This window comes from Cornus florida, unplaced genomic scaffold, assembly GCF_030987335.1.
Source record: "Cornus florida cultivar Cherokee Brave unplaced genomic scaffold, ASM3098733v1 CherokeeBrave_3.0.0_Hap2_Chr01, whole genome shotgun sequence".
In the NCBI taxonomy this organism is placed as follows: Eukaryota; Viridiplantae; Streptophyta; class Magnoliopsida; order Cornales; family Cornaceae; genus Cornus; species Cornus florida.
In genome coordinates, this window is record NW_026775571.1 from 71357389 (window position 1) to 71369247 (window position 11859).

At 31.2% G+C, this 11859-nt stretch overlaps 1 protein-coding gene across 2 annotated transcripts; it reads left to right on the forward strand.

Annotated features, from left to right (window-relative positions):
• The first annotated feature begins 7567 nt into the window (after positions 1–7567).
• LOC132300117 (uncharacterized) lies at positions 7568–11640 on the forward strand. 2 transcript variants are annotated; one of them, XM_059797087.1, is made up of 4 exons: positions 7568–7680; positions 7851–7916; positions 9153–11015; positions 11133–11640. In XM_059797087.1, the coding sequence occupies exons 3-4, from the start codon at positions 9288–9290 to the stop codon at positions 11295–11297; spliced, it is 1893 nt and encodes a 630-aa protein (XP_059653070.1). In that variant the 5' UTR covers positions 7568–7680; positions 7851–7916; positions 9153–9287; the 3' UTR covers positions 11298–11640. The 2 variants fall into 2 exon arrangements, with proteins under 2 accessions (XP_059653070.1, XP_059653062.1); XM_059797079.1 differs by having other exon boundaries at positions 7568–7916.
• The last annotated feature ends 219 nt before the right edge of the window (positions 11641–11859 follow it).

An 11859-nucleotide genomic window follows, 5' to 3' on the forward strand; every position in this document is an offset into this window, starting at 1 on the left:
TAATTCATCTTTATGGGCCAAAGCCTCTGCCCATCAAGGTGATCTGATCCAAATAGATACATGAACTTGAAGCATGTGTGGGATACATTTTGGATATTTAAATTTGGGAGCACGTGTTTTGAATTTGAAATTTGAGAAAATTTAATTTATACTAAATTTAAGTTACTGCAGTACTCTCTAGCATAAGTTTTTAGTACTGCCATGCATACGTATAAAATTGGGCATGTGAATATTTCATCATTTTTTGTAATATCATACTAGTTGATATCATTTAGGAGTATGGTCGAATACAGTTCAAATTATACGTTGCATAGTGAGAAAAATAAAAGTAATTTTTATCTCTATAGACGTGATAAGTAGAATGCTCTTATTGGCTGTCAAATTCGAATTTTTTTTCCTTTTCCCATCATATTTGTGTCTGATTTGAGTTCATATATGTACTACTAAATACATAAATAGTAGGAGTAGTATACCAACTTGAATTATGAAAAAAATAAATAGGGTTTAAAGGCATGCACAACAATAAACCTAAGTTGTCCTTTGTGTATCTGTAAATGATTTCGTGGGTTTAACAACTGACAGTTTGTACTTGTCAAGGCCCAAATGCCAGATTTGACTGAGCATTTGAAAAATGAACCCTTGAATTTTGGTGGATAGACTACCATTCAAAATGTGGACTTATGATTAGCAAAACAACAAAAGAAGTTTGTTTCATTTTTCAAAGGTTTGGTAGTCGACAAAAATGCAATAGCAAATATTTCAAAATTTTACACTAAGTTTGGCCATTTTAAGATTCTGATTCTGACTTGTCAATGTCAAATATACCTGTAATGTGATGTGGAACGCGGAAAAAGTAATCAAAACAAGCTGAGACGCTGTAATTTGGGAGAAAATTTTTATTCCGTCATTTGCATCGTGCACCAAGCGTATCTAATTATTTATTAATATATGTATATAAATGGTTCGAAAGCGCATGTTACACTATGTAACAGGCGTAAAAAATTTAAAGTAAAAAATTAAATTAAATTAAATTAAATTATTGTCAGAAATCAAATAACAAAAATAGGTCTAATTTTTTTTTTTTTCTTTTATTTACTTTTTTTTTGGAAAACAAACATGGAGTGGTAGAGGAAATTGGTACATTTTGGTCTCAACCTGTTTAGTCCAAATAGTATGATCTTCCTCCATTAGGGATATTGTTATGAGTAATGAGTGTACGTGTTTTTGGAGGAAAAAAAAAATCAAAATTAGTTCTTTACTAATTAAAAAAGAAAAGTAAATAATTTAAGTTGCATATCTTATTTGAGAAGTTAATTTTAACACGAAGATGTCGATAAAACTGGAGTTGCATTGTTTCATTTTTAAAGGAGGTGGAGAAATTAATACTTGCTATCCACGACGATAGAAGTCATCATCCTCTTAATATAGTATTTCAAAACCATTTATTTGTGACCTTTTTAACGAAAAAGAGATCACGCATTCACACTAAAAGTTTAGATATTACATTATCATCTACCTTCTTCATTTGGAGGAGATTATCGTCATAGTCGTTATACTTTTTTCACTTTTCAAAGTGAGATTGAGAAAGATGTAAGGGAAGTTAATGTGTGAATTTTTTGTCAAAAAAAAAAATAAATAAATAAAGAAAGATTGCCTTAGGGGAAAAAAAGAAAAGGTTTTTTTTTTTTTATTATTATTATTATTTTTTTTATGAGAAACCCTTTTTTGGTTTTTTACATCTTTTTTGAAGTAAAATATGTTAAACTTTTAAGTAATCTCTCTCTCTCTCACTAATTTTTTACCCTTCACAAATTACTCACAAACCCACTTGTAAATCCTACAATTGTTAAATTTTTTTTAAAGTATGTGCATTGGCTCTATAATACACGCACTATTCAAATTAGTAGTGTGATTTAGAAATTAAATTTTAAAAACTTATCTCTTGAATCTCTGCTAGCACCGTTGTGTCCCTGGCCCCGTCCGTTCACTTAAAACAAGTAAGAAAATGTCATTTTGATAGAATTTACACTCTGTCTAATGTTTAAATTTATATTAAATTTGGAGTAACATGGGGCAATTAGTTGACTAGTTGGGGAGGGACCCCAACATGTGCATATTGAGCCCAAGGACATAATGTAACTGACCGTCCTGGTTAAGAGGTAACCAAGGGTAGTAAATCAATGTGGGACAGTTGTTTATAGGGTCTCAAAGAATTTCTTCTAAGATTTCTTTTTATAAATATTTTAATAATAAAATTTAGCTTCCTTGACAGGAGAAAACAAAAAAAAAAAAAAACATACAAAACTTAAGTTATTAGTTAGTGTTACATATCTATTTTTATTAGACTATAATTTTTTTGTTCGGATCTAAAATAAGAACATCTGGTATTCATCATTTTTCTCATACTTTTCTTTTCTTCTTCTTCTTCTTTTTATTTTATTTTATTTTATTTATTTATTTTTACTCACTTGTTATTATTATGTTTTTCCGCTTTATTTAAGCTTCTAACTACTTAACATAAAAATTATTAAAAGTTCTCCTAACTTTTAATTCAAAGCCTTGACTTGTACCAAGATCGTTGTGGGAGGTAGAATTCAGAAAGTGTTACGGTAAAGAGATGCAATGTCCACACTGATCTTGAAGGAAAGTGGATCCTCTCCATTTACAAGACCTTGGATTATAACTTTTAGTTACGGCTCTCTATTATATAATGTAATCAATCACCCTCATTCTATTAACCAGATAAGAGACTTCTCAGCAGATTTGATACTAATTCAAGCTAAGCGTACTTACATAACTATTAATTTTAAAATGTGTTATGTCATAAAAGAGTATTGAATCTATATATAATATTTATCTTTTTCATACTAAACGATGTGAGATTGTGTACATGTAACTAGCTCATGTGATAACAAGTCAGTGTCTCGTACCCGCCCACACACATCCGGTCACATATAGTATATATTTAAAATTAAAAAGATAATTTAGTATTTTAAAAAAGGACAATACATTAATGACATGTCTTTTTTAAAAGTTCTAAACCCAAAAATAGATAACAAACATAAGACAGGGAGAGTAAATTATTAAAAATTTAGAACCATTTTTATCTTTGTTTTTTTTGACAATTATATTACAATGTTATTAATAGACTAGTCAAAAATGTGTCTTGGAATATCATTTGAGAATCACTGAATACATATCAAAAAGAATTTATTTTGAAACAATGAATACATATAAACAAGTCGGTTGAGTAGTATTGATATTAAATAAGAATATAACATTTAGGGGTGGCAATGGGGCGGGTTTAGATAGGCGTACCCTCCTCCACTCCCGCAACTATTTAAAAACTCTGTCCCCGTTTTCGCCCAAAAGCGCGAAAATGGGAGAACTTTTTACCTCATCCCCGTAATCATTTAACATTTTTACCCCCGTGAGTATCCACCCCGTCCTGTTTAATACCATAATTTAATTATTGTTAGAAATGAATTTGCTCTTTTTTTTTTTTTTTCCTCATCTTCAATTTTTCACCATTGTAACTTTTCTTTAATAAAATTCTTTGTTACTTTAATATTGTTATATAAGATACTTAATATATAGTGAAAAATATATATACGAATGAAATAAAGGTACTTAAGTAAGTTGTTTATCTAAACGGGACGGGGCGGGCCCCACACTAAATCCGCGCGAATTTTTATTGCATCAAACTATTCTTACCCAAATAAACAAAACGGGATAGAATGGGACGAGTATTCCCAAGAGTAGGTGAAATTGTCAGCCCTAATTACATTGATAAAGTTGTGTATAAATATACAACTCCCTTTCAAAAATAAAAAATAAATAAATAAAAATGATGACATTCTCGTCCCAAAACCGGTGGCTAGTAAAATTACTTTATAGGCCGCACGCAGAATGAATAAATAAGTGTGAGGGAGAGAATGATATGTGACCACACAAAATGCTCCCAACATGCATACCAGCATCCCTAATTCGTCTCAATATATTATATATATATATATAGGTGTCACGTGCTCAAGATAAATATAGTGGGTAAGGAATCAGGGTCCACCATGTCCATTTCAATGTTGTTTTTTTGGTGGTGTGTTAGTCTGTGGATGGGTGAATTTGAATATGAAATGAATATTTAATTTGATAATTTGTTAAATTTTTGAATTTAAATTAATAAAGAGTAATGCTGTTAAGAGAATTTATTTATTTTAAGTTTTCTATTTTAAAAAAAATGATATAATTGACAACGGTTTCTCAGCGACTATACAACCAATCTTACGGGAGAATTAGGGCATGTTTAGTACGGGTTATGTTTTTGTTTTTGCCAAGTAATAGAGCAGTGAACCATATCATTTGGTAAAATATATTATTTTATTTTGCACAGTATTGAAACGTTTCGTGAATAGTGTGGTTAAATCGAAAGACTAATTTGGTATTTTTACGTGTTTCGATAATGTAGAAATGATATTTTTAAACTAATCATTATAATTTTTAAACTTGCAACATTTTTTTACTAAATATGTTTTCATATTTTTACTTCTAAAAATCTTACAACAAATAAACGTTACCAAACATGTTTTTGATTACTAATCAAAATACTCTACAACAAAACATTTGTTGATAAAATAACTTGTTGGACTTTATTTGTTGGAGTCGCTACAAAAACCAATTGGTTTTTATAGCATTAATCTCATTTTAACCAATGAAATGAAAGATTTACTAAATATTAATTTAAAAAATTAATTTAATCTAACGGTAAAATATAGAGAGCTGATAGCTCTCTTCAAGAGAGTGTTTTCGTGAAAGCGTTACTCATTAGTCATTAATAAATTAAATATGAATTATAATTAATGTGATCCGCTAATAATTCAATCATAATAAATATAATAAAAATATATTATATATTATATACTATTTATCATTAATAATCAAAATTTTATTATTTGTTAAATTAATAAACCTGATATGAATTATGATCAATTTGATACCTTAATAATATGATTCGTACAAATATAATATATAATATGTTATACATCTATTATCTATCATTCAGTTGATATGCAGATGATGAAGTAATTAATCAAAAATGTTGTTTACACAGTGATAATGCTTTATCATTTATAGTATTTGAATTCTTAATTATATAAGTTTTTCTTCATTTTTTAATTATTTTCTTCCTACAATTATTAATTTTTTCACTCTTTATTTTTTTCTTTAACTAAAAATCAAATATCTTATTTCTTCACTCTCTGTTTTTTTTTTTCATATCATTTGGCCATTCTATCCCTTTCTTTTACTTTTTTAAAATATATATTTTGTATTTTTTAACCAAAAAAAAAAAAAATTTAACGTACGAGGCTATTAGATCAAACATTGGATAAGCTAAAAAATTAAATATAAATTTGATAATAAATAGTAAATTATTATAATTTGAAACGAATATTTTCTTTATCAAATTGGAATCGAGATAATTTGAATCCCGTCTAAACCCGATTCATTGACAAATGTCAGGTTAACGAAAAGAAATGAAATATAGAGATCACATTTAGTGAAGATATAGGAAGCACTGATATGCATATACGTTACAAATACGATAGGATACAAACACAACTACAACAAATTGAAAAAAAAAAAAATTACAAGTACAATCTCGGTAAAATAATACTAATACTAATATATTTTGTATATACAATATATATATATATATATATATATATATATATATATATATATATATATATATATATATAAATTCAATCATTCATGTAACACAAGAGTTCATCTCATAACACATAAAACAAGCATTCCTATTTATTATTTAATACTATGTTATTATGGGTTATAAAAGTGACATTTAAATGTTCAAACCTTGTTAAAAGTGTGTTACGAACTTAGGAAACACCTAAGAAGTATTTGAAAATATCTGATATGTATTAGAATTTTAAAATATATTTTAAACTATAGATACGTTTAAAAAGTTTAGAATACGTATTAACAACTATTTGAAGAATATCGACATCTGACACGTATCTTAATTGTCACTATCCTAAAAGTGTCCGTATTTACTAAGTGATGGTGCGTTAGACTATAAAGAAAAATGGTAAATTGCATTGACACTTTTTGATGTTTTGGTAAATGATACTCAGCGAACAGTTAATGACTTTTTTTACATTGACACCCCCTAAGGTTTAAAAAATGTGCATTGACATCCCTTTAGACCTCTAAAATCATATAAAATTACATTTTAACCTTTTTGACTTGTCAACAACTCTATTTAAATCATAAAATTATAAATTTAACCTTCTAACTAAATTTAATAGATAAAACTAACATCTTCATGTCTTCTATACATATAAATATAGTTTATATATAATTATACTTATGCTACCATAACCACACAACATGAAAATAAAAATAAAAATTAATTTTTTTAAATTGCCAAATAAGTGTACATCACCACACCTAAACACCATAGTAGAAATATATATATATATATATATTGAAAATAACCATGGCACCAAGATACTACCAGAACCACCACCACAATAGAAAAAATAAAAATAAAAATTTTGAAACATTATGATAACCTAGACACTATCATAAAAAGCACAACCACACCCAAACCCAGGGACGGATTTGTGAAGGGTTCAGTCTGAAATTTTTTATTATTGCATTTTATACCCTTAAATTTATACTTTTTTGCAATTATACAAATAAAAATTTGAAATTGCCCTACTAAAATTATAAAAAAACCCTATATATAAATTCACCTTCCCTCGTATGAATTCCTAGATCCGTTCCCGCCCAAATCACACAAAAAAAAACCACCACCAGAGTAGAAAAAAAAAATTTCAGACCCACCACCAAAAAAAAAAAAAAAAAGCAGCCCTGTCAAAGATCGAAAAGAGAGAGAGTGTCGGCGGTTAGGTATTAAAATGAATAAAAAAAGTTAAAAATTAGAGTAGAAAAAGAAGTTTAATAATGATGGTAGTTTGTCAATTAATAGAGGTTATATTTTATAAATTTATTAAATTAAACAATCAAAAACAAATATGACATTTAAACCCACCATGGCCATTGTTAAAAAAATATTTTAAACGAAACCTCAGAGGGAAAAGAAAAAGAAAGAAGGGACAGTGGTACAATATAAAATGCTCAGAACAAACATACCCCTCTCAATACATACACATATATATATACAGGGGTCACATATATTATAGGTATCACGTGCCCAAGATAAATCGCAGGTAAGGAATCAGGGGTCCACCATGTCCATTTCGATGTTTTTTTCATGGTGGCCTAAGTGGAGATAGTCCGGTATCTATCGTGCGCACCAGCTCACACACATTACTTTCTCTCTCTAGAAAATGTTTCCATATCTATCTCTTGTCCAAGACACGGTTAGGGTTTGATTGGACGATGAAAATGCACAAAATTTAGAACAAAGTTGGGTCCTACCCACTGGTTTCGCGTTCAAATGCATACATAATTTTCAACGAACGTGGCTTACGATCTCATTTCAACAGCATTACCCCTGCCCATTTGACCATTTTCAGTTAGTTCCTCTCTCTCTCTCTCTACATTCCAAAAAATATTTTTTGTTTCTCTCTCTAAAAGTCTCTGTAGCAGTTCTATCGGTAGTGGTGGCGCTTATTCCCTTCCATGTGCAAGTTGGTAGAGCCCTCTTCTCTTTTCCTTTTCTCATTTCTTCACTATTGACTTTACAAGCCTCGATATTTCTCTCAATCTTGCTTCTTATCTACCATTAATTTATTGGGTTAAGCTCAAAATTAGTGATAAAAAAGTGTTAGCTTTATTGTGTATCTGTTCTTTCTCATCAACAGTTGAAGTGAAGAGCTTGTTTTGAGTACTGGGTTGGTGTGTTTTGGTTCTTTGGATCCAATTTTGAGGTGAGTAAAAGTTTATATATATATATACACACACACACACACATACAAAACACACACATATGTAAAGTTTGCAACTTTTGTTGAGTGTTTGTTTGTAAATATATTTAAATGTGTACTTTGTTGATTTATTGCAATCCATACTTGATTTGCTTTTGGTATTTGTTTAATTTTCTTTTAATAAGCAGAGGGGGATTGACTTGTATGAACATGTGTTTCCTTGATATGTTTTCTCTGTGTGTTTCTGAAAAAAAATGATTTTTTGTTTTGGTTTGTATATATATGTTTCCTCTCTCTGTGTGTTGGGAAATTATATGTTTTATAAGTTTTTGGTTTTTTGATCAATTTTTTTGTTTATGGTATGTGTGTCTTTTATTTTTAGTTAGAAAATTCCTTGGTAAAACCCTCAATATTAACTTGTTATTATATTTTTAATTTATATATGTAGAGCTGGAAATTTCTGTATTAACTTGTGAGTTTTATGCAAAATTTTGCAATCTTAGCATAATATTTTTCTGATTAATTGTTCTGTTGCCTAGGGATCAATTACTTTTGGCCTCTATTTACCTCTTATTGCCTTTTATGGTCATATCATCACAAGTGATCACAAAAGATTGGAAGCTTCCCTTTTTACCAATTTGAGCTTCATAACCAAACTATTTAAATCAATATGCGGGTTTTTAATCTATCTTCTTGGTGTAAATTTCACTTTTTGGAGTTCCATTGAATTAGAAATATCAATTTTTTGGTGTATGTTTTACTTTTTTCAGGTGGGTATGCCTTTACCCTTATCTATTATTGCTTCTATATACCTGTAACTTCTTTTATGTGTGTGTATGTGTGTGAAATCATCACAAACGAACATTATTGTGATCATTACTTCTATAAAGTTAAGAATCATATGCAGAAGATCAATTTAGCATGTTTGTTACTTTTTTTTCTTGACGCGTACTCCTGTTTATGTTGCCTGTTGTTTTTGATGTTCATGTTATTATATATGGATATTAACCTCCAATCCGTTGAATGATGGAACCAAAAAGAGCAACTAGTTGGGTGATCATTTTACCTTTAGAAGGCAAGCTTCTGTTAAATCATGTTAAATTACTTTTATTCTTCTTAGGAATTGCAATTTTTTTGAGACTCTTTTGTGAAATTTTTTACCTTAGCCTTTTTTTTTGCCTTCATATTTAATCCGTTTCATATGTATTGATGTTAACTATTCTCTTCACTTGTTTTCAGATTACTGTCAGAATTAGCTGAGATATACAGAGGTCGATATTTTGTAGTCGGCCACGAAGTGGATTAATATCAGATGCAGAGGATAGGAAGTACATTAATCTGTCGTTAATATTTTTAGCTTTGTTGAGGGCAGAGATGGAAAAGGCAATTGTCAATGAAGAGAAAGATGGCAAAAGGAAAGAAGACTTACTGAGCTTGAGCGAGGATATAGAAGTAGCGGGCAACAATAATCGGTCCAAAACCTTGGGAAAAAGTGTAAAGTCAGAAAATGTGCTGATGTTAAGTGTTATGCAATCAAAAACTAGTGAAAGTTGCATTGAGGATTCATTCCCTCAGAAAATTTTCAGCTTAGACAATAGGATTCCGAAGCATATTGTGAGTCTTGATGAAAAATTTCTAAGACGTTGCCTGGAATTGATATATATCAGTGCATCTAAAGCAACCTCATTCAACATATCTGCAAGTTTAGGCTCCTCAAAGAAGGGTGATTTGTTTAACAGTTGGAGTTCACCGAAAACTAGTAGACATGCATGTGATTTGGGTAAGATTATTATTCAGTGTCCATTGGAAGCTGGGACCGGAAATGCAGTCATAAGCCCTGTGGGAGATTGGTTTGTTGGTAAAATCACCGGGAGCAAGAGTATGATGAACATATTGGAAAGCCCATTATTTCGTCAATTTGGTGCCTTGGATAGTGATATCAAATTTGGAAGAGGAAATTTAATTGATGTTAAGAAAGCAATACATTCTGATTTTATGAACTCTCCCTGTGGGTTGAATATGAGTTCATCAAAGAAGCTAGATAAGGAGACCGTCGATCTAGGAAATCATAAACATGGATCCAAGCCTGTACATAAGAGGTTTGTTTCTGTATCAAGCATGAATTCTACCTGGTCAGACCAATCTTCTTCATCAGGGTCTCCTGCTACAAGTCAGGGAATGCTCCAGTGCACATGGAAGGATGGGTTTCCTCACTATGTTTTCTCTGTAGATGATCAGAGGGAGGTTTATGTAGCCAACCTGTTCAAGGCAGCATCACCAGATGATAAGGTTGTTGATTATATATATACGTTTCACTCAAGAGCAGATAAAAAGAAGGAACATGGTGCTCGTGAGAATGAGTCAGATCTTGTTGGTAAGATGAGAGTATCTACTTCTTTTACACTCTGCCCAAACAATTCAGAAATGATGGAAACTGAGTTTGTTTTGTATGGTTCCAATGACAACTGTTTGGAAGAGATGCAAACTTCATGTCATATCCTTAGGAAGAACAAAGGATTCTCGAAGAAGATGGGGGAAGTATTCAAGACAAGGCACTCAACTAAGAAAAGAAGCTCCTCCAAATTTGGAGGAACGAGTACTATACTTGAAAATTCTTCTAGGAAGCCAAGCCAAGATTTGCAGATCAATTTTGATACAGTCGGCACATCCAATCTTTCGGAAATTCTTCCTCCACCAAATCTTGAGTTGGCTGCCATCGTTGTGAAAGACCATATTCGTGAAAATCGCCAGAAGGCGGGTAGTGGAGGATGGGGCCTCAAATTTCTTAAGAAAGTTGGGATTAGGCAAGCCAGTGCATCTCTGGCAGCCTCGGTGCCGTCTGAATGTTGTCTTCGAAACACTGGTGACTGCTCTACAAGTGTGGACATTCTAGTCCCAGCAGGTTTTCATGGTGGCCCAAGAACAAGAAATGGTGGCCCTTCTGGTCTCATTGAAAGATGGAGATCCGGTGGATGCTGTGACTGTGGTGGCTGGGATATTGGATGTCCACTCACAGTACTCCACACTAGGCCAAGTAAAAATGAGGACGCACTCCCTGCAGATATGCAAGGGGAGTGCAAGTCATTTGATCTATTCACAGAGGTGCATTTAGCTCCTTCCGCTCATTTCGAGTGTTTAATTATTTTTGAACTTCTATAAATAATCTTGCATTTATTCGATGAATCATTAAGATAACCTTGCCCAACTTCTAATTTGCAGGGTTCCGATCAGGATGTACCTACCATGAAAATAGTGAATATCCATGACGACTTGCATTTTGTTCACTTCCAACCAATTCTGTCAACTCTGCAGTCTTATTCAATTGCTGTGGCAGTACTTCATACTCAGACTCCCGCTCTCCGACCCAAACTGTACAAAAGTTGATGTTGTAAGAACCAGGTATAAGGTTTGTAGTTATACTCTCTTATTGTATCGCATTTATGAGAAAATCCTAAAATGTTTACACAAAAATTGAGATAGTTGTTGTGTATTGTGGCAATTGGTTTCTGTATTCGGTGGACTGTTCTCTTCTTTTGAGGTTAAGAGGTTAGTTGGTACCATTTTTAACTAAACTGCTTATCATTTACCTCTTAGGCAGAAGAAATCTTGTAATTCACCTCTTTTTGTATGAATGTACAAGTTTTGTTAGGGTGAATCTGATACCGAAACTGAATTGATGGCATTGGCATATTTATAAATTGTTTCTGCTATAATTTGTTTACATAAATCAGATACGGAAATCAAGTATGAAAAGAATCCATGTGAATGTCATATTTTGCAAAGTACGTAGTTCTTGAAAGTGCAATTTGGATAGAATTATAAAGAGTTTTTCTCAATGGATCATCTGTTTGTACTATATAATCTTTGTCAATGGAACTTGAAGGCCCTGGATCAAACTCGAAGCTTGTTGCAAGTGTCGGAATTTGGTTGAATGGGCAATAGATGA

Coding starts and splice junctions, on each gene's coding strand:
- LOC132300117 (XM_059797079.1), top strand. CDS start 9,288: ATGGAAAAGGCAATTGTCAATGAAGAGAAAGATGGCAAAAGGAAAGAA. Junction 11,016..11,132: donor CATTTGATCTATTCACAGAG/GTGCATTTAGCT, acceptor TCTAATTTGCAG/GGTTCCGATCAGGATGTACC.